The 26421-nt window shown below is 56.5% G+C and overlaps 1 protein-coding gene across 2 annotated transcripts in view; it reads left to right on the forward strand.

The window, feature by feature from the left end:
- Positions 1 to 23468, forward strand: part of KLHL25 (kelch like family member 25) — a 36318-nt gene extending 12850 nt beyond the window's left edge. For both annotated transcript variants that reach the window (XM_055326363.1, XM_055326362.1), the window contains exons 2-3: positions 12339 to 14143; positions 21674 to 23468. In XM_055326363.1, coding sequence (XP_055182338.1) covers positions 12350 to 14119 — 1770 coding nt within the window. In that variant the 5' untranslated portion in view covers positions 12339 to 12349 and the 3' untranslated portion in view covers positions 14120 to 14143; positions 21674 to 23468. The remainder of the gene's footprint in view (positions 1 to 12338; positions 14144 to 21673) is intronic.
- The last annotated feature ends 2953 nt before the right edge of the window (positions 23469 to 26421 follow it).

The raw sequence follows: 26421 nt of genomic DNA on the forward strand, positions 1-26421 counted from the left end.
GCACATATCCACAGGTGTGTCCTGTCTCTCTCTCTGTGTGTGCGTGTGTGTGTGTGTGTGCATAGGTGGTCTGGTTTCTAGCATACATAAAAGACAGCATGCAATCCACAGCACTTCATGTTAGCATGGAAAGCCACCTGCTTAATGTGTGTGTGTGTGTGTGTGTGTGTGTGTGTGTGTGTTGTGTTTGGCTGCATAGTATTCTCTATGAATGAACCACGGTTTATTTGGCTAGGACTCTTATTTATGAGCATTGAGATTGTTTTCCAGCCTTTTGGTTGCAGCTAGAAGCTCATGTGCAAGTGGAACCGAGGGCAGGGTTCCCAAGGAGTGGAAACGCCAGGGCAGAGGGCACCTGCATTTGTCATTTTGAAAGATAACTGCAAATTGCTCTCCAGCTGCACTCTCCTGCTCTCGGCCCTCAATGGGAAGAGAAGAGACAGAGCTGTGTCGTCTTGGGCTTTAGGAATTGAGGAGCGTTTTGATTCCAGATCAACACCAGCTCTAACAGACTCAAGAAGAATGAACAGGGAGGAAGATCCACTATGAGGAAATGGCTAGTGCTTTACTCTTGGTATTTTTGTTGCATTTTTTCTTTTTTTTTTTTTCCTGTTCTATTTTGCATATTCATTTTCCTCCAAGACTGTTGCTCCAGGTGGCTCATTGAAAGTGATATCTTGGCCAGAGTGCTTTTAATGGCTCCATCTGTAAGGCTCTGCGAATCTTTTAAGGGACCAGACAGGAAAAGAAAGCACCTCCCTCCAGATCCCCAGCCCCCCACCCCCACCCTCTCTGTTTGCCAAGGGCCAGGCCAGTCCTTCTGGAGAGGGAGGAACCCAAGACCGTGATGCAATGTTTGCTTTGGAGGGGACTGTTCTCTCTGCCCCTCTTTTGTTTCTCTGTCTCACTCTGGATAAGTGAAAGGAAACAAGTAATTTCAACAGATGGGTGAGCCTGAGCGCCCTGTTCTCTGTGGCTCTCTGATTAGAGCAGTGGTGTCCATTTCACTGGCCCTGCTCCCAGCTGGAGCAACAGCTGGGCTTGCAGACTCCCAGCTTTGGGGGCCAGAGAGGTTCCAGGTGGTCCCCACCGAGCTGAGGGGCGAGCAGGATGTGGCACCTTCTGTCTGCCCTGCCCTGATGAATTTGGTACAGTCTACACCACCCCCCACCCCCCACCTCCCCTTAGCTGTAAGAAGCCGCTTTGTGCGGGGTGGTTTCAGCATGGTAAACAGAACTTTTAGGACAATGGCACATCAGACATCTGTGATTCTTCTCCAAAGATTTTATCTCAAGAGAATACAGTAATTCAGCATAAGCAAAAATGCTATCTGTTGGATAAAAACTTTTAAAACTGTGGATTAATGACCTAGATGGTGGTTGTATATTTCACAGACCTTGAAAGTTACATTTGGCAACCACAGAGACACTGGACCATGAAGACACTTCCAGCCAGAAGACTGGATCCCTGGGCCTGGGCACAGCAGGCTCTTAATCAACCTTTGTTCAATAGTGAATGAAGGATAGGAATTTGGAAACTATGTACATAGATAAAAACAATGTGGAATTGAGTTCCATAACTGTAACAGTGTAAACTGTCTGGGGGATAGGAGGAGGAAGTAAGCCAAAGTGAAAATAGTTACTCTGCAGTTTTTCTTAACCTTATCACCTTCCCCCAAAACCTTTGCAGACCTTTTCTCCCCAAATGTGATTACCCCTCACATAAACGTTAATGCCAGATATACTGTGAGTCTGTGTGCTGTGTGTATAGATCTGTGCTTTGTATATAAAAAAGAACAAGAGGGGCGCCTGGGTGGCTCAGTTGGTTGGCATCTGCGTTTGGCTCCGGTCATGATCCCAGGGGCCTGGGATTGAGCCCTGCGTTGGGCTTCCTGCTCAGTGGGGAGCCTGCTTCTCCCTGTGCCTTTACCCCTCCTGTTCTCTCTCTGTCTCAAATAAATAAAATCTTTAAAAAAGAAGAAAGAAAAGAAGAAAGAAAGAGAAAGAAAGAAAGAAAGAAAGAAAGAAAGAAAGAAAGAAAGAAAGAAAAGAAAGAAAGAGAAAGATTGATTTTTTTCTGTCCCCTAAGAACCAATTTTTGCTCCTTAGGGTAGTGTCCCCAGCCACCACCTCCTGACCCCCTCACCCTCAGGAAAACACCTGTGTTCAGGGTTGTAATTCGGAGGGATTTACATTGTTTGTGTCTTGCGCTTCCTTCTTACATTGTCTTTTCAGTAAGAATGCTGAGCTCCTGGGGGTGCCTCTTGGCCTGTGTCACTTGGTCCACGGAGCTGACGCCGTGGGAAGACAGGGTTCTGGGCGAACGGGGTGCTGACTGCCCTCGGCTGTCGCTGCCGTGGGCTGGACACGTGGCCCAAACAGTCCCTCCCGAGGACTAGCTCCTCCCCTGAGTAAGATAGCTTCTCTTAAAACACAAAACCCTGCTGGTGAGGAGTTTGCAAAAACTCTTACACTGTCTTCGGGCAGCCAGACAAGGCCTGCTCGGAAGCTGTTAGATCCTTTCCCTGAGGTGGCCTTGCTCAGCAGGGTGTCCTCCTCTGAAAAGGACACAGAAAATGACCCTGGAAGGCTCCTTTCTCCCCAGGAGCCTCTGCAGCGCACAGGAGAAGAGTGAATTCAATACACACCTTGGATGTCTTGGGGCACAGTGGATTCATTCTCCTCAAGACGGCATTGCTCCGGGTGCATAGCAGCTGGTTGACAAGCGTCTTTGCTCCAAGGGGTAGACAGAAGAGAGTGTCCGGTGGCTGGAACCCCAGGCTGTGGTGCCCCCAGATCTCTCCTGTCCCCTTGGTGCTTGGGAAAGAGTGAGGGATCTGCACCGCGAGCAGCCTTGTGATGCTGGACACACAAAGTACAGCCGGGGAGCTCATCGCCCGGTGTCTAGCCAGGAGGCATGGGTGGTAGTTGTAGCTAAGGCCGTGGGGAGGTGGATGAGTTAGCACACAGAACAGTGCCTACGGTGGAGCAAGGACTCGATCGCTGTAATTTAGTACTAGTGGTGGTGTTCCTGCTGTTAATCTCGGAGCTACTGTTCTCGTGTACAGGTGCCAGAAATAGTGGGGCATATGGCAGATCGTACTTCCGGCACTCGTGAGTGAGTGAAGGTGTGTGTCCAGTTTGGGGCAATGAGATGGAAGCAGAAGTGATGTGTGTTGTGGGCCTTCCAGGCCAAGCACTGAGTTGTTACTGCGACACATTCCAGAGAGTTCTCCCTTTTCCCATTGGTGCACCAGCTGGGTGACATGGCGCTGCTCTGTCATCTGGGTCTCTGGGGCTGACAGTGACGGCAGGAACACTCCTCACACTTCTTACCACCGTTGAACCATGATGCATATTGTATGAGCAAGAGAGAAACCCCTGTCCTCTGAAGCCCCTGACATTCAGGGGTGTTTGTTGATGCAGCATAACCTAGCCCCTCCTGATTAAAGCAGACCATCCCGATCATGTCAGGCTTGGTTACGGGAATCACACCTCCTGCATGAGGTGCCCAGCTCAGCAGAGGCCCATGGTAGCTGTGCGTCTTGTCTGGCTCCCTCCCTGGTCAGAGTTCCCTGGTGAGGCTTCGCAACAAGTGTTGCTTCATTTTCCAGCAGGCTTGCACAGCCTTGACCCCTCACCTCCTGTCCTGTGCCTCCTCCGGAAAGGCAGAGCCTGTTGCCCTGGGTAAGCCAGTGCAGTGCAACCCCCGAACCCTTCCCCAGAGCGATGTTTCCACACCAGTGGAGTTGGCATCCATCTCACATGCATCTATCAACTTGTAATAATAGCTCACTGGCTTCCTGGCCAGCAGAGGCTTCAGCAGCCTGGAACTTGGCTATCAATCTTGGAAAGCAAAGAGGTTGCCCTGCTTCAAGTGTGCTTAAAATTTGAGGGCACTGAGAAAGTACTGAAGCTTTGCCTACCCCTCTGGGTCTACGGTGGCCTCCCTTCCCCTTCCAGACTTTGGCTGCAGGTAGATAGGTGGGCCATGGGTAGGGAAACCTTAGAACTCACTGCCCACCATGGGACGCACTGTAGAGGGGAGCCGGGCACACTTGAGAGAGGGTACAGTGGCCCTGGTGATCATGACCTCAGAAAAGCAGGTGAGAGGACCATTTTGTCCCACAGTATGCCCTGCGGAGATGTCCAAGGTAGTTAGGGTTCTGCCTTGCGGGGAGGTGAGCTCAGGGGCCGGCTGGCCTGGTGTCTCCCTTTCATGGGGACCGATCTGATGCAGGGTCATCTTGGTACCACCATCTAAAGAGAAACCTCATTTGTAACCCTGCGCTGTATGAAGCAACACCTTCACCCCTTCCCTGAGCGATGCTTAGTTCTAGAACCGTCCTTGTGGCCAAGCCATTCCCCTGCAGGAGGAACGGGGGTGAGGCTGTGGGCTGGGGTGGGGCAAAGTTGCATCCAGCCAACTAACCACATTGAGCAGAAGATGTGTGTTACACAATTCTTGTGACTTTACTGCAGGTTTGAAATCTTTCACAATAGAGGTGGAAAACAAAATCAAAATAGGGACACGGTGAAAAATACAAATAGTTCTAATCCTTTGGGTTTTAAATTAAAAATGGTACATACAACTTTTTGAATGTATATTGTTTTATTTTTTTAAAGAAAGGACTATTGAAAGGCAGAGGCATTGAGGGGAAAGGACCCTTTGTCTGATGATGCACTTGTATCTGGAATGATCTGCACCTCTGAGTCAGTGATTTTGCCTTCAATTAGATTTGTGTGCTTTGTAAGGGTGCTTAGTTTGCTTTCCACTTGAAAAATGGAAGAACGGATACCCCTGCACCCTGCAGGCTCCCTGAGAACATGGGGGTGGGGCAGGGCAGGCACTTGAGCTGCAGTGTCACGTGGCCACCCCGAGATCTCTGCCTGGGAAGCATGTTGCATCACAGAGCCCAGCATGTATGTGGTGTTTAATAGCATTTAACTCCTTCGTTTTTATGGTTCCAGGAGACACCCAGATCCAGCCAGCTTGATAAACACGTTTGGTGTTTTTTCTGATCACAAAAATATTACATGATCATTAAAAAATCAAACAACTTATAAATGAATAGACGGTGAAAATTGCCTTAATCATAGCAGAGGGCCAGGGCACCAGGCTGTCTCAGTAGGTGGAGTGTGCAACTCTTGATCTTGGGGTTGTGAGTTCAAACCCTGCATTGGGCGTAGAGCTTACTTTAAAAAAAAAAAAACCAAAAAAGCAAGAAACAAAGTGGAGAGTAGTAGAGATGGAGTAAGGATGAGGAGTCTGTTCTTTTATTGGTGACCGTGGTAATAGAGCATCAATATTAAAACAACCCAGAGACAAAGCATGACACATGCCCACGCCACTTGAAATGCTCATCATTTACTGTCTCACTTGTCTCACACTTGTTTCCTGAATCACTCTGTGGTTGAAAAAGAACAGACCCAGAGAGACGAATTAACTTTTCCAACGACACACAGTTGCATGGTCTTCGGAGGCCCAGTTCTAACCACTGGCCTTCAGGAACTTTGATCTCTCCTCTGGGCTGCTTTGTCACCATTGTCAGTACAGCTGGGGCAGTACCACCAGGGAAGCATCTGCAGAGGGCTTGCTGCTCCCCCCGCCCCACACACACACACTCCTGACCCTCTCCTATCTCGAGTGCATATTAGTGTGTGAGTGTGTGTGCTGTGCAGCTCAAGAGCTAAGACCACACAGTCTTGGTTTTTGGCCTGCAGCACAGCCGGGTATTCAGTAGGTGCTCAGTCAGGACTTGTTTCGGGTTTTGAGGTCAGATGATGTGTGTGACGTTTGCAGTCCCCAGGATCCTGTGTGTCTGGCACCCCAGTTCTGACTTGCCAGCCAGGGCCCACCTACTGTAGCGGGGCTGTGCAAGGTGAATCCCTCCTCCCAGGTCTGGCCTCTGGGCTTGGATGGCTGGGTCGGTGGGGAGTGGCCAGACCGCCTGCGCTCTCACGCACGTGCAGGCCGGCACCTCCTCACAGCGTGGTGGGCTCACGTTGTCTGGCTTCCCCTCAAGTGAGCACTGCGAGAGACAAGGAGAGGAAGACCCCCATCTCTGAAGGTCTGGCCCCGATGGTCAGTCACTGTGTGGCCACAGACTCAGACTCCAAGGGAGGGGACATCGACACCACCCATCTGTGGGAACTGTGTCCCAGTTTATGGGTACCTTTGGTCCTCCCGCAGCCCCCGGAACCCTGCCCCTGGCCTTTTTCTTCCCAGAGTGGACCAGCCTTGTTTCTGCCCTGCCTTTGTGTTTGCTGTTCCTCCACCTAGAACCTTCCTTTTCTTGTCGTCACATTGTGGCTCCGGCTCATTAATTAAACTTCAGCTCCTGTGTCCCCTCTTTGCAGGGGCCTAAGTGACCCCACTGTAGCCCACTGCTGCACTGAGCTGCTCACTGCTGCTCTGCTACCCCCCCCCCCCAGTTCCACCTGACGCAGAGTGCAGCCCCGTCAGGAACTGTCTGTCCACACCCGGTACCCGGTATGCGGCACATGGGAATTGCTTGGGAAGCTTGCGTTTGACAAGTGAGTCTGAGCCACATTACCTGCCACCACCAGCGAGCCCCTGGGCTTTCCCACTCCCTCTGGCCTCTACTGAAGAACAGTAACGATGACATCCTCGTTTTGAGGATGGCAGACTCCTGGCTGCTTAGAGGGAGGCAGAGAGAGGGGGTTAGTGCTGCAGCCAGCACTGCACTGTCTGGACAGTGGCACCGACAGCAGGGTTTCTTTTCTTTTCTTTCTTTCTTTCCTTTTTTTTTTTTTTTTAGATATATTTATGAGGGGCATCTGGGTGGCTTAGTGGTTGAGCCTTCGCCTTTGGCTCAGGTCATGATTTCGGGGTCCTAGGATCGAATTCCACATCAGGCGCCCCACAGGGAGCCTACTTCTCTCTCCGCCTATATCTGCCTCTCTCTGTGTCTCTCATGAATAAATAAACAAAAAGCTAAAAAAAAAAAGATTTATTTATTTATATGTTAGATAAAGAGGGAGTGTGCACATGCGCATAGCAGGGAGGAGCAGAGGCAGAGGGAGAGAGAATCTCCAGCAGAGCTGGACAGGGGGCTCGATCACAGAACCCTGACTGAGATCATGACCTGAGGCAAAGCCAAAAGTCAGATGCTTAATCAGCCAAGCCACCCAGGCGCCCCTTGACAGCAGCTCTGATTGTCCGTGGTGCATTTTTCCTTTGGGAACAGAGGCCTTTGGCTTTCCCGCACCTGGATCTTTGGAGAGCATGGTGAATTTCTTCTGGAGGTCTTACCCCTCAGCTGCTTTGTTTCCTTGTGCATTTAGTTAACTTGCCAAGGATGACGGGAGAAGTGAGCTGGGCACGTTGTTATCTGGTGCCTTTTCACTGCTTCTGTGCAGGTGAGAAGTGCAGTATAGGGAACGGAGGGAGGTGTTGTCTGAGGCGGATCAATTCCTCTTAGCAGGATGATACATTGCTACTCTGGAGCATGGCTGTTATATCATGGGCCTTAAATCCATCAAAGCCCAGGATGATGCTGAGGTAATCTAAATAGTTCTATGATACATGAAGCATGAGAGCATCTGATTTATCGTGGCCCCCAAGGCAGGGAGCCAAGGAGACGGCCCTTGAACACACGCTCTCGAACGCTCACCCCTCCTGCCACTGAACGGGACCCTGCGTCCTGCACACTCTGTATCCCCTGCCCTGCAGAAGACTGTGTGTGTAACTGGTGGTAAACACGGAAAAGGGGGATCCCTGGGTGGCGCAGGGGTTTGGCGCCTGCCTTTGGCCCAGGGCGCGATCCTGGAGACCCGGGATCGAATCCCACATCGGGCTCCCGGTGCATGGAGCCTGCTTCTCCCTCTGCCTGTGTCTCTGCCTCTCTCTCTCTCTCTCTCTCTGTGACTATCATATAATAAATAAATAAATAAATATAAATAATAATAATAATAATAATAAAAAACACGGAAAAGGATCTCCTGAAACCCGTTCTCTGTTGTCTGAGGTGGCCTTCCTGCAGGTGGAAAGGGCAGAGGGACTCACACAGTGAAGACCCCTTAGCAAGGAGAGCAGCCCCTGATCACTGATCCAGGGAACTGATGTTTAGTGCTTGTACTGGTTGGGACTCTAGATGGCAAGTGACAAAAAACATCTGTCAGACAAAAAGGAAGGGGAAAGGCAGGCCGGCTTCAAGCTGGACAAGGACGAGGGGTGCCGCTGTGCATCCTCTGTGCAGCTCCTGTCTTGGGCAGTGTGGCCACCATCCCGTCTTGCCCCTGCCCTGCTCCTGTCCTTCAGCATCTGCTTCATTCTCTGCAATTCCAGTAAATGTCACCGACTAGCATCTCCTTGGCCCGTTGTAGTGGCTGGGAAGATGGCACTCTGATTGGCCAGGCCTGGCATGCAGGCAGCCCCAGGGCTCAGTGATGTGCCACTTCGGCCAGCCAGTCTTGAGTGCCCAGAGGAGGGTGGTTCTGGCAGCAGTCAGGGTGTCCATGCTGACTGGAAGCAGCATGTTCCCCGCACACATCCTTTGTTGTGCCCCCCCCCCCCCCGACAGCCTCCACTGTCCCAGCCTTCATCCTCTTTCGGTCTGCAGAGTGGCTGAATGAGCACCCCAGTAGACGTCAGGGGAAGTGAGTTTCCGGGCTTCCTCATGAGCAGAGGCAGGGACCAGTGGGTTCATTCAGTCAGATCAGGTGGCTGCTCTGTGTCCGGTCCTGCTGGGTATTGGAGTCACATCAGTTAGCCCACACATGGTCCCCACCTTTAGCAGGTTGGGGAGACAGAAGACAAGTGCATAATGTTATGTAGCAATGGGTACTGTGAGGAAGGAAGAAGTGGGTGAGGGGTGGAGAGGAGGTGACCTCAACAGGGTGGTCAGTCAAGTCACTTACTCTCTGAGAAGGAGACAGAGCAAGCCATGCAGAAAAATGACATGCCAGAGGAGCAGCATGTGAAAAGGTCCTGAGGCCCAATAAGAAGTCCACTGTGGCCTGAAGGCGTGAGTAGGGTGGGAAGTAACAGGAGGTGAAGACAGAGGACAGTCAGTGAGGAGGGGTCAACTCATGTGCAGCCTAGCGGCTACAGGGACAACTTGGGATTTCCCTGAGGGTGCTGGGATGCCCCTGGTGGGTTGTGACTTGGCATGATGGGATCCAGGTGATGCTTTTGGATCCCTGTGGTGTGCAAACATAGCACAGATCAGGAGCATCATGGAGAGCAGAAGCAGAACCGGGTGGGGCGTTTCTAGTTGTCCAGGGAGGAACAGAGGCAGGGAGAAGGATCAGACCCAGGACTCATTTAAGAGGCAGAGCCACAGGACTGCAGAGGGCGTTCTGGTGAGGGGTGCTGGGGAGAGCCTGGAGATTGGGTCTAAATAAGGAGGAGCATGTTGGTGTCATTGCTCATTTTCCTGGGCTGGAGAGCAGCAGATTTGGAGGCAATGCTGAGCAATTCTCCTGGACACGTTATGGTTGAGGTGACCAGCTTCCAGATGTGTTGTGGTTGAGATGAGCCCACCACAGGGCGTGTAGCATGCAAGCCACTGATTCTGAGACCTGTCCTCCCATGCTGGCCAGGCCAGAGCTGAAATGCAGCCCTGGGAACCTACGGGCCTGGCCAGAGATTCACATCTCTTGTGATTCCCTTCCTGTGTCTGGGCCTCTGCGTCCTCATCTGTAAACTGGGGTGATGAGACCTGCACCTCCTGGAGTCATGATGTTTCTGGGACACAATCACCTCGCCTCAGGGTCCGGGGCAAGCCAGTGCAGGAGTGATGGCTGCTGTCCCCAGGAGATTGGTTCAGAGCGAGGCACTGCCCAGAAGGAGGTGGGACAGTCTGGGGAAACAGCCAGGCAGGTGCCTCTGCTCTGGGCACGGAGGTGCCCGGACAGGCAGCTCTCTGGGGGTGGGAACCTGTTGGGGTGTGTGCCCATCTCTGGCTCTTCTCCTGTGCAGGGAATTTGGATCAGCAGTCAGGCATCTTGGTGCTGAGCAAGAGGTCAGTCAGCTCTGGAGCCTGGGCTGCTCACTCAGCATTGGCTTTGGAGAGCGCACCCCTTAACCTCATTCTCAGGGCAGACGTGGCTGCTCTGCTGGCATTTGCCCTGCTTTTTGACACTTTCTCATTCTTTGAGTCATGCTTTGTCCTGCCCTTAACTCCTTCCATAGAGTCTCCACCTGGCTCTCTGGATTGGAGTCCTTGGAGCCCTGCCCTCAGTGGGTGCACAGGTCAGAGGCCATAGCTCCTGTTCGGCCCAGGCACAGTGGGGACAAGAGGGATGGAGTCACTCGATTAATGGCCACATTTGGGAAAGGGTCTGTGAGCAAGATTAGGAAAAACGTGTTGTGGTGTCTGGAATTCAGAGTACAGAACTGCTGGTAAAGCTTCTGTGGGCTATGCCACTGCCGCTTCTCAGTCTCTGGGCTACCTGGTCCCAGGGCCAGGCTCAGAGGGCAGGTTCTGTAAATAACTGCCAACAACCAAGTGACTCTGAGATCCCAGCAGGACAGGGACTTTGTTTCACGGAAGAAAAAACAGGGGTTCAAGGGAGAGGTGCCCCAGGGCAGTGGTTGAATGGGGACCACCTGTCCAGCCTGGACCTGGACCCAGCTCTCTTACGCTCTTGCCGGGCACTGCTCCCACCCCCGTAGACTAACCTCATAACCTTGACCTTGTGGCCTGCAGGGGCAGGTGTATATAGCAGCATCCCTGGTAGGCCAGCCGCCTGGAGTTTGGGGGCCTGGAGCAGCAGGGCCAGACCCAGCCCCTGTGCCTTTCCTGCCCAGGCCCAGGAGCAGGGGCCTTGCCCGGGCAGCTCAGATCACGTCAGTTTGTGGTTTCTCTGGTTCTTTGCCAGGGGAGGAGTGAGTGAGAGAGACAGCAATGTACTTGGATGCTAATTTACAATTTCACTGAAGCATGAAATCGCTTCCTTCCTTTACCAGATTATTACTTAAGCAGAAAATTGACTTGGAGTGGGGGTGGGGTAATCGTAGACTTTTGAAAATTTAAAAGGAAAAAGAGATTTGGGGTTTCTTTTGGGGAGGGGCTCATTACCAGCAGGAAGAAGGGAGCACAGGCTCTTGAGGGTGCTTTGGGACCACTTTTGCTCAAGACATACAATTTTGCCTGCCCATATTCTGAGCCAGGCTTCCACAGCACTGCAGTGCATCAGGGTCATACCATCACTTGGACTTGAATTAAAGTGCCTTGGAATCCCCCAAATTCAACTGTGTGACAGGACTGTGTCTGCCTACACAGAGCAGCCCTTTGAGCCCCGAGTCCTGGCCTGGCAAAGAAGGACAAAGGAGGGAGGCAGGTGAGGTGACCACTGTCACCTAGGCCTAGGATCCTAGAGTCACCTGTAGGGACTAAAGAAGCTCCTTTGGTTGTGGGCTTTCCAGAGGCTTCAGCCAAAGGCAAATCTGGTCCACGTTACTGGTTGGCATGTCTTACTGTCTCTTGGGCCTTTCTTGTGGCTTTCTTGTTTGGGATCAAACAGAATTGAGCAGGTGCCTTTTAGCTGAGCCACTCAGCCATCTTTGCCTCCAACCCGTGCTCATCTCCACTGGGTCAGGAGGCCTTGAAAGACCCTGGATTTGGAGAACAGGTCTACACTGAGCCCCTGGGCTGTAGCGGAGGCTCTTAGGAATTTCCCAAGGGTGAGGGAGAGGAGGGATTTTGGCCAGTGCTGCTTGGAGCCCAGCTCAAGACAGGTCCCACTGGGAGCAGGGGGAGGGAGGACTTAAGGCTCTGCCTGCGGTCTGCGGCTCTTGGGCTCATTGTTTCCAGCCTGCCACAGAGAACCCTGAAAGAGTCCCATCTCCTTGGGCCCACAGAGAGTAGAGCTTGGGCTTGGAACTGGATAGCCCATGTGGGAGTCCTGGCTCTAGCACTTGGGACGGCCACTTGGCTTCTCTGAGCCTTGGCTTCCCCAGCTGGAGAATCAGGCCATGAGAGCCGTGTCCCCAGAGGACAGCCTGAGAGTGGGATGTGTCCCAGGGCACATGCTATTTAGCCCTGCTCTGACCTGACATCCACTTAATGGCCTGAGGCCACCATATACATCCTCCCTTGACCATGGGAGGCAACCGCAGCTCAAACTCACCCAGAGGTGGCTCATTTCCAGGCCAAAGATGTTTGGTTCCAAAGCTGCTCCGAAATCAACAAAATCCGTTTCCGAAGGGCAGGGTAAAACCAACCCCTCCCACCCGCACCGTCCCTGGCTGAGGGGAGCGGCAGAGCGGAGAGAGGAGGGGCTGGAGGGTGAGCTGCAGCGGGGCCAGGGCCCAGCTGTACAGGGAGCTGGGGCCCGGCCCCTCTCACCTGTGGCCTTGTCCCCTGGCAGGTCGGCTCAGCATGTCGGTCAGCGTCCACGAGACCCGGAAGTCGCGGAGCAGCACGGGGTCCATGAACATCACCCTCTTCCACAAAGCCTCCCACCCCGACTGCGTGCTGGCCCACCTGAACACGCTGCGCAAGCACCGCATGTTCACCGACGTCACACTCTGGGCGGGGGACCGCGCCTTCCCCTGCCACCGCGCCGTGCTGGCCGCGTCCAGCCGCTACTTCGAGGCCATGTTCAGCCACGGGCTGCGGGAGAGCCGAGATGACACGGTCAACTTCCAGGACAACCTGCACCCCGAGGTGCTGGAGCTGCTGCTGGACTTCGCCTACTCATCCCGCATCGTCATCAACGAGGAGAACGCAGAGTCGCTCCTGGAGGCGGGCGACATGCTGCAGTTCCACGATGTGCGGGACGCCGCTGCCGAGTTCCTGGAGAAGAACCTCTTCCCCTCCAACTGCCTGGGCATGATGCTGCTGTCGGACGCGCACCAGTGCCGCCGGCTGTACGAGTTCTCCTGGCGCATGTGCCTGGTGCACTTCGAGACAGTGCGGCAGAGCGAGGACTTCAACAGCCTGTCCAAGGACACCCTGCTGGACCTCATCTCCAGTGACGAGCTGGAGACAGAGGACGAGCGCGTGGTCTTTGAGGCCATCCTGCAATGGGTGAAGCACGACCTAGAGCAGAGAAAGGCCCACCTGCCCGAGCTCCTCCGCAGCGTGCGGCTGGCCCTGCTGCCCTCTGACTGCCTGAAGGAGGCCGTCTCCGGCGAGGCCCTCCTCATGGCTGATGAGCGCACCAGGCTTATCATAGACGAGGCGCTCCGATGCAAGACCAAGATCCTGCAGAACGATGGAGTGGTCACCAGCCCCTGCGCCCGGCCACGCAAGGCAGGCCACACGCTGCTGATCCTGGGGGGCCAGACCTTCATGTGCGACAAGATCTACCAGGTGGACCACAAGGCCAAGGAGATCATCCCAAAGGCGGACCTGCCCAGCCCCCGCAAAGAGTTTAGCGCCTCAGCGATCGGCTGCAAGGTCTATGTGACTGGGGGCCGGGGCTCCGAGAACGGAGTCTCTAAGGACGTGTGGGTATATGACACCGTCCACGAGGAGTGGTCCAAGGCGGCACCCATGCTGATCGCCCGCTTTGGTCACGGCTCGGCTGAGCTGGAGAACTGCCTCTACGTGGTTGGAGGACACACATCCCTGGCAGGCGTCTTCCCGGCCTCCCCTTCGGTCTCCCTGAAGCAGGTGGAAAAGTATGACCCCGGGGCTAACAAGTGGACAATGGTGGCCCCATTGAGGGATGGCGTCAGCAATGCCGCAGTGGTGAGTGCCAAGCTGAAGCTCTTTGTTTTTGGAGGGACCAGCATCCACCGAGACATGGTGTCCAAAGTCCAGTGCTATGACCCCTCGGAGAACCGGTGGACCATCAAGGCCGAGTGCCCCCAGCCTTGGCGGTACACGGCAGCCGCCGTGCTGGGCAGCCAGATCTTCATCATGGGAGGGGACACGGAGTTCACAGCTGCCTCAGCCTACCGCTTTGACTGTGAGACCAACCAGTGGACGCGGATCGGGGACATGACCGCCAAACGCATGTCCTGCCACGCCCTGGCCTCGGGCAACAAGCTCTACGTGGTGGGGGGCTACTTTGGGACCCAGAGGTGTAAGACCCTGGACTGCTATGACCCCACTTCGGACACGTGGAACTGCATCACCACCGTGCCCTACTCGCTCATCCCCACTGCCTTTGTCAGCACCTGGAAGCACCTGCCCTCGTGAGGAGCACCTGCAGAGCCCAGCCAGGTGAGTCCCCAACACCCCGGGGCCTGCTCCCACCCTGGGTCAGGGTCGCCATGTCCTCCAGGGAAGGCTGGTTGGGGCAGCAAGTGGCCAGGGGCTCTGGGAGCCTCTTCCAGGTCTGGAGCTAAAGTGTAGCTCTGCTCCTTACTTGCAGTTAACCTTGAGCAAAGCATATAAGCCTTCTGCCAGATAGGGACCACCACCTCAGGGCAGTGCAGTGCTTCCCAGGCGTGGCTGCACCTCACAATCACCAGGGATCTTTTGACAATTACTGCGTGGCGTTTAGGCTAGTCGGCCGAGTCTAAGGGCCATCTCTACACAAGAGCATCCTCACGTCTGACAGCGGCAGCTTAGGGCTTCCCAAAATCACTCTCAGATTCGAGCATTCACTGGAAAGACTCAGAATACACTGCAGGCTGTTATGTTCACGGTCCTGGTCTGCTACAGGGAAGGATATAGGTTAAGATCAGCCACAGACAGGGACGAGTGGGGCAGAGGCCTCTCCGTGTGTTCAGGACAGCGTTACTGCACCTACCTCAGTGAGTGGCCGTACACACGGGATATTGCCCACCGGGGATGCTACACAAGCTCTGGTATCCAGAGTTTTTACCGGAGCTTGATTGCCCATTGGGGTTACTCTTCATCTCTGGGTCCCCTGGTACCACATGACCCAAAGCCCCTACCCTAAGTCACATGGATATGCCCAACCTCACCCCTGCCCTGAACAAGGACAGTCTATTGGGTACAACTGATCATGTCCCAAAGTCAAGGGCAAAGGCCAGATTTCTTTACAATACAAATGCTGAAGCACATGCCACACCCCAGACCAGGTGAGCCAGGGCTTCCACAGTTCCAGGTGAGTCCCAGTGTGCATCCAGCATGCAAGCAGCAACCCAGGGTCCCTGAGAAATAAGGATGATGGACGGGAGCACTTAAGGGGCAAGGGGCATGCTAGAGCTGTGGGGCCGGGCACCCCGTGGAGGCAATGGGGTTAGTTAGTGGGTCTCCCTTAGAGCGAGTGTCACAGTAGGGAACCCTGGCCAGGCAGGGCCTGCTGCAGAGTACTGCCCAAGTTACTGCTCCTGCAGTTATGTGAGGTCCTTACCCAAAGTGGATGACAAGGAGCTGAGGGACACAGTCAGGTGCTCTTTGGGGTAATTGAGGGATGGGGAGACACAGAAGGGACTTGCCCAAGGCCTGAGGGCAGGTGCAGAGTCAGGTGAAGGGAAGGACCAGCTTACCTGGACAGGCCTCTTCTGAGGGGTGGGGTGGGGCCTCTCTTGCAGCCCCTCTGGGGCAGGACCAACTCCAGTACTGAGCCAGCCTGGCAGGGAGCTTGGGAGTAGGGGCTGGAAAGGGATGGTAGATTTGTAGGCACCAGGGAAGGGTTTGTGTTCTTGTGCCACCACACTGGGTCAGGCCCTAGGGAAGCCAGGATGTCCTAACCCTGAGCCCTTCTCCTGGGCCCCTCATACCTGGGGCAAGGGCAGCAGGTCCTCAGCCCTTAGGACTGAGTTCTGGGGACCCCAGGGTGAGTGGGAGGCAGGGAGACATAGGCCCCAGAGGCTCTGAGAAGCTGGGGCATGGGGTGACGGATCCCAGGCTCTGCCTCCAGCCCAAGAAGAGGCCATGCAGGATAGCCTTGCCACCCGGGAGGGCAGGTCAGCAGCCACAGCTCTGAGAAACTGGCCCTCAGGCCAGGCACAGAAACCCCCCAGGCACCAGCCTGGACCAAATACCTGATTGCCTCCCTGCCGCGGTGGCTGCTGGCGCGCGTGCAGTAGTCTCTTCACAGCAGAGAGGTCAGACTGAGCTGGGACTGCCCCTCCACGCAAAGCACCTGCTCTAGCCCGGAGATCCAGGTCGGCCGGGCCTTCGAGGTCCTGACTGGAACGTACCAGCCCACGAGGCTGGCCCAAGCCACATTCCCTCCTACGTCTGGAGTGTTCGGGCTCCTGAAAGCCCATCTAGACAGGAGGGGGCTTTGTCCCCTTCTGAGGTTGCCCTGCTTTGTTTTAATCTGCTCTCTCCTTTGGGAGAAAAATCTAAGTAGCCCAAGTGGTTGGTCCCCTGGGCTAGAAGCTATAAGAGGAGAATGGCACGTCCATGTGGCTTCCCTGTTCCCTCGCGCTGGGGTGGTCCTTTGTGGGGCCCGAGGGCTCCTCCTACTGGTGCTCACCCTTCCCCATGACCCTGGACAGTAGTTTGACCCCATGTGGGAGGGGGTGGGGGCAAGCCAGCAGGCCTCATAAGCCCTGTACCTTTCTAGGGATATTCCCCATTCCAGGCACGGGGAGGAGTGGGGGGAGCGAAGCTCACATCTCTCCTTGGTTCTGGCTCTCACTGGCTGCTTGACCCTCATTATGTGGAACCACATCACCTAAGCTGAGCCTTGCCATCTTGAATACAGAAGCAACAACTCTATTACTCCCACTACTTATATAGGTCAAGGGAGGGGTAGGTTCAGAGTTGGATTTTTTTTTTTTAAGATTTTTTATTTATTTGAGAGAAAGAGAATGAGTGAGGTGGAGGGGCAGAGAGAGAGCAAGAATCAGAAGCAGATACACTGCTGACCAAGGAGCCCAAAGCAGGGCTCGATCCCAGGACGCGGAGATTGTGACCTAAGCCGAAGACAGACACCAGACCAACTGAGCCACCCAGGCGCCCCCAGAGTCGCTGCTATACCAGGTGGTGATGCCAAAGTATGGTGACTATGATGGCTTTGGATGCCTTAAGTGCTGGGAGCCTCTCCATGTCCCTGGGCCAGCTCCTCCTTCTCAAAGGGTCTTTCGCCCAGTCAGACATGACGTGTGCCCATCTGAGTACTGCCAGGGCCTTATCCCTTTAGCTCGGCCCAGTCCACCGTGGGGGTGATGTTGTCAGCCCCACTTCTGGGAGGAGGAAGCAGGTGCAAAGAGGCTAATTGCACATGACAGAGCCTGTCCTGCATGCCGCTGGCAAGCATGCCTGGGCCCTGCCCTCCCAGAGCCAGGCCAGCACAGGAGTGTGTGAGCATCTCCCGGCCACAGGTTTCCCAAGCTCTTCCGTCAGCACCATCTGCAACAGAGGCAGAGGGTCCTTCAGCTCTTGCCCTGTATCCCAGGCTTTTCCTTCTTCTTCTTCTTTTTTTTTTTTTTTAAGATTTTATTTATTCATAAGCGAGGCAGAGACATAGGCAGAGGGAGAAGCAAGCTCCCTATGGGAAGCCTGATACAGGACTTGTCTGTAAGTCGTGGTCCCAGGACCTGATCCCAGGACCCTGGGATCACAACCTGAGCCAAAGGCAGACACTCAACCACTGAGCCACCCAGGCATCCTGCAGCCCTTTCCTTCTCGTGAACCCCCCGCAGCCAAGCAGCCCCCCTCTCAGCCCTGAGAAACTGCCGCTCCCATGGCTCCATCCCACAGATTGACCAGGGGTTCTTCCCACGCTCTGCATAGCCCTGCTTCCCTCCAGCTTTGCCTGCTTGGGATGCTGGGATGACTTGGAGTTCTCTAGATCTCTTCAAAGGCTGGGGCATACCTTGGCTTTCTGGGAAGGGGCCTGTGACACAGCACTGGGGCAGGAAGCTGATGCCCCCGGATGTTCCTGACCCTCCCTTGGCTCCCCAGGAAGTGGGGTGGAGTGGCAGGAAGGTACAGTGCTGCAGGACCAGGCTGGAGGGGGGCCCTGAGTCAGGGGTGGCTGATGGAGGGAGTGGGAGGGGGGACTGGGACAGCAGTGGGGGATGCTGAGCCGTGGCGCCTGAACGAAGTGCAGGAGGAGCCCAGGCCGAGTGCCCTCTGCAAGGAAAGGTCAGGAAGAGCAGAGGCATAGCGTGCCTGGTGCCTCCCCTTCCACCTGCCATGGGCACCCCAGTTGACCATGACACTTCCCACTGAGGCTGGCTACCAGCCGGGAGTCCCCCGGCCCAGTGCCGGGGCCAGAGGACGGGCCCTGTATCCCCAGATTCACTTCCCCGTGCCTGCCGTCCCAGACCCTCCTGCAGGGAGCAGGGTAAGACCCAGTTTGGGGGCCTTCCTCCTCTGTGCCTGGAGGGTCCTGCTGTCCCCTGACCCCTTGTCCATCCTGTGAGACTCTGACTTACAGAGCCACCAACCAGAGGTTGCCTGCACTCTGCAGCCCCTCAGGATCACCCCAGATGATGTCCCCTTGGTTTCCCCCAGGACTTCATTGCCCTGTTTGGGCTACCGGCCTTGAGTTCTGGTGGGTGCCTGCGTCTACAGTGAGCGCTCTAGTCATGATTTCCTTTACTTTTCAGAACGCATTGTCATAGATGTCATAGCTGCAAAGGTGGCAGTTAAGACAGAGGATAGGTTGTTGGCATCAGGTGAATAGCTAGTAAGAGTTGGAGTGGGATTTGAGCCCCAGACATGCCCCAGGCTTGCGGGCGTCTGGAGAGCCGGGGGATCCTCACGTCTGCACCCTGGCACCAAGCATGGGACCAGCACCGGTGGCCACCCAGCTGTGTAGGGCTGAATTGCTGTGTGGGAAGCTTAATGCCAGCTGGAGCTCCAGGACCACCTCTGAGCCCCAGTGTCACTGCCAGAACCACGTATCTGGGCGACAGCAGCCAGTGGCAGCTGGGAGGCCCCTGGAGCAGGGTCTGGGTTACCCTGGGTTACCCGCCAAGTATAGACTAGCCATGAATGTTCTTTTCTCTTTTTCTCTCCCACTGGGTCTCCCTGCCCCCACCAAACCCTTTAAAGACATAGCGCCCTCATCTCTCTTCCCCTGACCCCCACCAGCGTGCCGGGCAAGTGTCCAGGCCACCAGGAGCTCATCTCCCCACAGTCATTGTTGGGACCCAGCCACTTGGGGTGTGGGGGTGGAGGGGCCTCCAATCCCAGCTCTGGGAAAGACTGAGCCCATTATTCCCCGATGGGGCCCTGCAAGGGGCTCGGTCACTGCCACAGGAGGGGCGACTCAGCACATTCTATCCTGCCTTAAAAGAAATTGCCACTGAGAGGAAATACCAGAGCACAGATCCACTCGGATGGGCCTGGTGTCGTGAGAAAGGTGCCCGGGCAGGAGTTCGGGCCTTCTGAAACACCCCAGGTCCATCTGTCTGTCCCTGCACCCACAGTCTTGCACTCAGCAGGTTTCCCCGGGGTTGGCCCCATGCCAGCCCTGGGATCAGGATGCTAGCCACCCTCCCTTGCTGCAGTCCAGCGGAGCAGACACCTCACCAACAACTCCCAGGATTGTCAGAGCTGTAGGAGGGGTTGCCAGGCCAGCTGCATGGGCAGTGCGGGGTGACCACTGACCCCACACCTGCAAGGTGGAGTGTCCCATCTCACAGACGAGGAGACCAGGCCTCAGAGAAGCACCTGCCCAAAATTGGGGTGGCCCAGATTGGGACAGCTGTGGGCTGAGCAGGGGGAGTTCAGGAGCTGGGCAGTGTGTTCCCCAATTCCTCTACCCTAGGTGTGCCTTTAGGTGCTGTCTCCTCTTTAGCAACTCGGGATGGCCCAAGGGGACCACTCCCTGGGTCAGGGTCCCACAGCCCCTCACCTTTGGCATGGGTAGCCTTGAAGTTTGGTTGGGGGGCAGCAGTGGGCCTTGCCTCAGGGGGAACCCCTCATCTGCCGAAGGTATGGAGCAGGGACAGGCCCCAGAGGTTTGGATTTGCCACTCTAGAGCATCTTGGGATGTTAGGGGCTTCATGACCCAGGTTCTCACTTGGGAGGGGCCTTCACCCACCCCAGCCCAGCATCAGAGGGTTGCTGACCCCCTGGGCACTTCCCGCAGTGTTCAGGCCAATCTTCCAGAAGCCTTGGCAGTGAGGGAGCCAGGGCCATGCCCTACTCAGAAGGAAAAAAGTCCTACAGATTCCATTGCTGGCTTGAATTTTTAAATGTTACTTAAATGCATGCAGACTTACAAGTAGCTCTAAACGTAGAGCTATGTGTGTAGGTGTCGTATAGCAGACACAAGTGTGCAGGGTAAATCTGACCAAAGCTGTAAAACCAAAAATGGTGTCATCATTCATTGATGTCCTGCAGAGATGGCCTTGCCTCTTTGCTTCTTGGCCGGTGTGCAGGTTTCCTGGAGAGCTCCACCTGCCCGTGCCAAGGCTGGCTTCTCTGCCTTTCCGGAGCTCCCGTGAGACTCCTTCGGGCAGCTCAGCATGCTGGAGGGACATTGTCCATGTCCCCTGGCACAAATGTGCCTCCTCAGGCAGGGCCACCTCTGAGCCCTGGCCTGATAAGTGTGCCTTCTGGCCTGAACTGGTGCGTGGATCAGCAGGTGCCTGGAAATCTTCTGGGTGAGCTCCCGGCGCCCTTCCCATGGGACTCCAGAGAACCTCTTCTTAAAATGCTGCCCCACTGGGTGGGGTTCAGCTGCCTGCGGAGCCTGAGAGGACAGCTCCTGCCGTGCTGTGCTGAGCGCTTCCTCTTCCCTGCCCAGCTAAGCCCTTCCGGTGCCCCTTCCTTTGTCCTCGGGGCTCCAGCCGAGGGTGTCACACCCTGACACACGCCCACAGCCTCATCTCCACGTGGAGTCAGGCAGGGCTGTGCTGAGCTGTGCAGTGGGTCGGCCTTTCACATTGACCACGCTGGCCCAGTTGGGTTACCTCAATTGCTCCAAGGACATTCTATGCAAAACCTCTCCTGAGCATCAAACCACCCGGTTCTCTCCTCCCTGGGAGGCAGAGATCCATCGCCTCCTCTTCCACTGGAAAACATGAGGCTCAGAGAGGGCAGATGCTGTGTTGAATGAGAAGCCCGGCTGCAGTATGAGTTTGGTGACCCTGGGGGCCTGTGCTCCCTGTGCACCACCGTCGGCCCCCATCGCCTGGGTCAGGGCCCATAAATATCTATGGAGGACACAGACGAGCAGTCTTCTGACCGCCTGGCTGATGCGCCCCTGCCTGCGTCCCTGCTCTCTGCCCAGGCCTCCCCCACCCTGCTTCGACCTCACTGGCCTCAGCTTACATTTTTAGACGTGCTCACATCCCACCTTCGGGCCTCTGCCCGTGCCCTTCCTCTTGCCTGGGCTGTTGTTGCCTCCTCTGGCAAACTCCTGTGCCCCCTTCAGGCCTCAGGTTAAATACTACCACCTTCCCATAGCCTCCACCAAAATAAAAGCCTGGTCTCTCTCTCTCCTTTTTTTGTTTTTCCCATCCAGCCCTTCTGTCACTGTGTGAGTACTGTATGCATTTATTGGTACATGTCTCCCTTGGGGGCTGGTCCCGGGGACCGTAGCGGTGTCCGCCCGCCCTCCTGTCTTCCTAGAGCCAGGCATGGTGTCTGCTGGGTTGCAGGTGCTCAGGGTGCGGAGCCAGAGTAGCCAAATGGACAGGTGGCCATTGCCCCGTTCTAGGTGAGGCGACCAGGGCCCAGGGAAATGGCTGAACTGCCCCGGCTGCAGTGCTGGTCATGGCAGAGCTGCATCCTCCTGCCCAGGCCTTCTGCTCTCGGGGCCTGAGTTCCAGCCCCTTACATGTGGCCCCTTGGTTATCACTTTGTTCCAGGTTAGGACAGAGCTGTGTGGACGTGACTCATGCTCTCCCTCCCTCTCCTCTGCAGACTCTGCGTGTCTCTCCCCACCCACGGCTGCAGCCCTACTGTCCCAGAGTGGCCCTGACCCCGTCTGCTGCCGCAGGAAGCTCAGCCTGGCCCCGGAGCTGCGCCCTCCCACCCCCAGCTCTGGGAGCAGCAGTCTCGGGGGGGCTGTTCTGAGCTTCAGACAAGAGAGGAAAAGCTGTCTCGAGTGCCCTGTGTGCCTGCTTTGCAGTGGCTTGGAGGGGAGAGGACCTTCCAGAGGGGCGCGGATGACACAGGACTCGCTTGGCCGGAGAGAAGACACAGCTGCAGAGTGTTGAGGTGGCCTGATCAAGCAAGTCCTGTTCAGGGGCTGGGAGGCCTGGGTAGGTTAGGGTGGCGGTCCTGGGCTGCCTTGGGGTCTCGTGGCACCAACAGCACAGCCTTGGCCTCACTGCCTCCCCCTGGTGATCATAATGTCACACAACAGAGGGTGTCTCGGGCCTCGGGGAAACGGGGTCCACCAGGACAGCACACGAGTTGCCCAGGAGAAAATCGAGGACACTTGTATCCGGGGTGGAAACCCATCAGGTGACCTCAGTGGCACCCACAAGACTTCATTAGCAAACGACACCAAGAGCCTCAGCGTGAAAGAGGAAATATGTGGGTCCCTCCCCAGAGTCGGGCCTTGCTCTCACCACCTCTCCATCAGACCAGCTGTGCCCAGGGGCAGATGGACACTCGTGCCCTGTCTCAGCAGGACTCAGGGCCCCCCATGTCCTCAGAGCCCGCCTCTCCTCAGCCCACCCCAAGACGTGGCAGTGACCCCATCTCCTGACAGGGCCATACTACCCTCAGGATATGGCCTTGCCCCCCAAGACTAGGAGCAGAGAGGAGCTGGCGACCTCAGGGTTGGGTTACACCAGGGCATCCACTCTGGATCCTACCAAGACCAGCCGCCTCGGCGTAGAGAACAGCAGCCAGGCCCGTGACCGGGCCCCCAACCAGCACCAGCTGTCCTCTGAGTCTGGGCCTTCCAGCTGGCCTGTGTTTGTTTGCTCACTGAGCTCCAAAAATAAGAATGGTCCCCAGGAGAACTGCCGATTCTTGGCTCATTTCTCCACCTCCCGAGTCATTGGGTCCCTCCTCAGTCTGTCCCCAATATCTGCGGTTCTGGATGGGTCATCTCACACCTAGTATTAGGGTTTGCAGGCCAGCCCTTGCCACCCCTGGGTGCCACTGGAGGGGGAAAGGGCCTGGGCCAAGCCTGTGGCTTCTCTGGCCACCTACCAGCTGCCTGCCATTTGCTCGGTGCTGCTTGGCTGGTTCAGGACTGGGCACCAGAGCGGGCTGCACTGTCGATGGGGCTGCATCACAAATGAGTTGCTGCCCATAATTTCGCCCTGCCCCCTCACAGGACCTCCCTGCTGCCACTGGTCCTATGGGCAACTTTTGGGGAGGGCCCAAAAGGGGCTCATGCCCCTCCATGAGCACCAGCCCCAGGGCATTGGCTGCCACTTGGGAAAAAGCTGGAAGCAGATTGTGCATTTCCAGGTCCCTTGGAGGCTGCAGACCCCTCCGTAACAGAGGCTGGCCTCCTGGGCTCCGAGAGCACAGTCTCAGCCCCCCAAACCCTGGGGCTCTGGTCTGGGAGATGGTGAGGCCAGGGTGGCCGGGGCTGTGGGCGGTGAAGGAAGCTGCTCGCCTGGAGGCCCTGGGGCTTCTGGATGGCCGAGGTGAGTTAAGCACACTTGTCACATAGCACAACAGGCCTTGCAGTGGTGCTTCCCCCAAGTCGTGTTCCCTCCTGTTTCTAATTTAATAAAAGAGCTGAGAAAGATATTGCTTCCCTTGGGTGCTGAGACCGGTCTTGGGACATAAGGCACGGGCCGACTTGGATTTCGCCCCGCCAGCCAGGGCCCGAAGCCTGCCCCCTGGCATCCGCCCCTCCTGTGAGTTGGTGGGGAAGGGAGAGGCCTCCTCCCCACAGACCCCCGGCACCCAAATGAGATGACTTCCTTTCCTCAGACTCCAGGGGTGAAACCCTAAATTGACCCTCATGTAGAATTCAGGTTGCTTTCCTGAACAGCCCCTGCCAGGGGAGCTCTTGAATGGGCTCATCTGTAGGGGAGGCCCGGCTGAGGCTCATCTGCATGAACGGAGGGCCCCCCAGGGGCCAGCATTAGCACTCCGCGGCCTCTCAATGTTCCTGTCCCCTACTGTCACCTCACGCCCCTTCACAGCTAACAGGAACTTGCAGGAATGTGGGCTTGGGGCAGCGTCCTGGGGTCTGACCTCAGGGCGTGACTCCTGGCGCCCGCGTGCCCTGAACCTCTGCGGTGTGCAGGCCCTCAGAGCCCAGACCGGCCTGGGATGGTGTGAAGAAGAGGTCCAGGTGCTGAAGCAGGGTAAGATAGCTCCTTTGTCATCACGTCAAACGAGCATCATCGGAGTGAGTTGCTCTTGAAAGTGTGATGAAGTGTGTGTGACGCACTTGGAACCTCCAAGCTGAGACGCCCTCCCAGGTCCCTCCACAAGCCCCAGGCCCAGCCCCTCGGGTCCCCACTCCTGCCCTGGTGGTGGGAAGGTGGGAATGGCAGGCAGGCACCAGCGCCTCGCAGGCCTGAGAAGCAGGCAGTGGCCATCAGACGTGGGGGGGGCTCCCGTGAGGCCGCAGTAAAGCGGCGCAGACGGCAGGTAGACCTGGGCTTCCTGTGCGCAGCTTCAGTGTGAGCGTGGCGAGCCAAGGCCCGAGGAGCTCCGCACGCTTGGCCCCAGCGCCCTATCCTGTTGCTCTGGCAGCTTCCGTGGGGCCTCCAGCGCCCAGCCCGGCGTGGCCACCCGGCTCCTGCCATCCTGTCTGCCTTCCAGCCGTTGGGAAGGACGGAGGGCGTGGGCAGCAGGCCTGTCTACGGGCCGACCCCAGCCTTGCACGGAGCACTCGCGCACAGCACTCCCCGGGGCTGGACGTGCCAGCTGCACACCAGCTGACCTCTACAGGGCGGTGGGTGGTGAAGGACGGAGCAGCCTCCCCACCTGCCCCCTGACCTGGACTTCAGAGGAGACCGCACCAGCCTGCTTCCCCCCTGGGGCTGGCCCGGTGGCACGTGCAGGCTCCGGCGCTGTGTGCGGACCAGCCTCTGGGAGGCCGCCGGCCGGTGCTTCGCGAGACTGCCCCCAGGAATCTGCACGGTGACCCAGGAGGTGGGCACTCTTGTCCCTCCTGCTGGTGAGGAAACAGGCTCCAGCCCCAGGGGCTCCCCTGGTAGGAGGAGGGCAGAGGCCACAGAGGCCAGAATGTGCTGGGCGCAGGTGTGCGCGCTCCTGCGTGTGCGTCTGGTTCAGTGGCGGCGGGGTTCACGAGGAGATGACGTCAGGTTCCGGGGAGCACTAAACGCCCTGCGGGGCACCTGGAGAGCCTTGCCCGTGGTGGGAATGGCCGCTGTCATTGCAGTGGAGGAGGTGGGGTGTGCACCCAGTCACTGGCCAGCACGCCCCATTCTGCGTTCCTTGGAGCACGCCCCCAGGACCCAGGCCGCATCTGGGAGGGGGCTTTGGGCAGCGAGCCCCGGCAGTGGTGGGGTAAGAAACCCCTGGGGACCTTGTCCCAAGGGGGCCTGCAGAGTCCTCGTGAGTTATAGCCCCTGAGGCCAATGGTCAGGCCACTTGGACCTTCAGCACCCCGTGAGCCTTCCTGGGAGCCAGCATCTCCCAAGGCCAGGAAGGGGCCCCGAGGGTCCCTCCTCACGGCTCGTCAGCCGCGTCTGCCTGCGTCCAAAGGCCCTTCCGCCGTGGGGGAGCCGCTGAGGGGCCCGCCCAGGCCATCCACCCCTGGCCTGTGCCCACCAGCCCTGCCCGTCCCTCAAGGCTGGAAGTCCTGGTGGGTGGAGAAGCAGCCGTGTAAGCAGCAATTATTTGTCTTTAATGAGGAGGCTCAGAAAGAGCCTCTGGTTCTCCTGGGTCATCAGCAGGTGGCTATTTTGTGCAGCAAGAAAGGAACTGCATGGGCAGCCCCAGTGGCTCCGCCCACCTCTCCCCTGCAGGAGGGGGAAACCCTTTTGCAACACCCAGGTGGTCTTGGGGGTGGCCAGGCCCTGCATCCTCCCGTTTCCCTGCCCCTTCAGCAGCGGGGCCAGAACACCTGCCAGCGTTGGGTCCTGTCCCCGAGGCAGGTGTGGTTGGGGTCAGTTTCCAGCAGGGACACACGGCTGCCCCGGATTCTCAACTGCTGTGTTGCCACCTTGGGCTTTGGGCTTCGGCAGGGATTCAGGGTCGAACTCGGGTCTGTGCCCTTGAGTGGGAAAGAACACCTTTATTTTCAAGAACCTCTGGCATTTTACTCAACTGGTGCCCCCCTGGTATCATCAGCCTCCATGACTTTGTCGCTGGATGTTTTCATGACATTACAGTCAATATCTTGAAATATCACAAACTCCTTACTGTGTCCAAATTACAGTAATCCTTGGACTGGCCGCCAGATCACATTACAGGTGTGTTACTACAGAAGCATGGATGTTATCATACATCCTATAAATGTGCTTTCTGAAATATTTGACGGGTGATATGGGCTGAACTGTGTCCCCAGTGTCCCCAGCTCCTCTGTTGAAGTCCTGACCAACCCCGAGGGCCTCAGAATGTGTGTGGCCCTTTGTTGGAAATTGGCCCTTTGCAGATGTAATTAGGTAAGATGAGTCATAGCAGGGTACGGTGGGCCCCTAACCCCACCTGAGGGGTTAGTGTCCTTAGAGGGGAAATGTGGACACACACACACACACACACAACACGGGAACGCA

This window comes from Nyctereutes procyonoides, unplaced genomic scaffold, assembly GCF_905146905.1.
Source record: "Nyctereutes procyonoides isolate TBG_1078 unplaced genomic scaffold, NYPRO_anot_genome, whole genome shotgun sequence".
Classification (NCBI taxonomy): domain Eukaryota; kingdom Metazoa; phylum Chordata; class Mammalia; order Carnivora; family Canidae; genus Nyctereutes; species Nyctereutes procyonoides.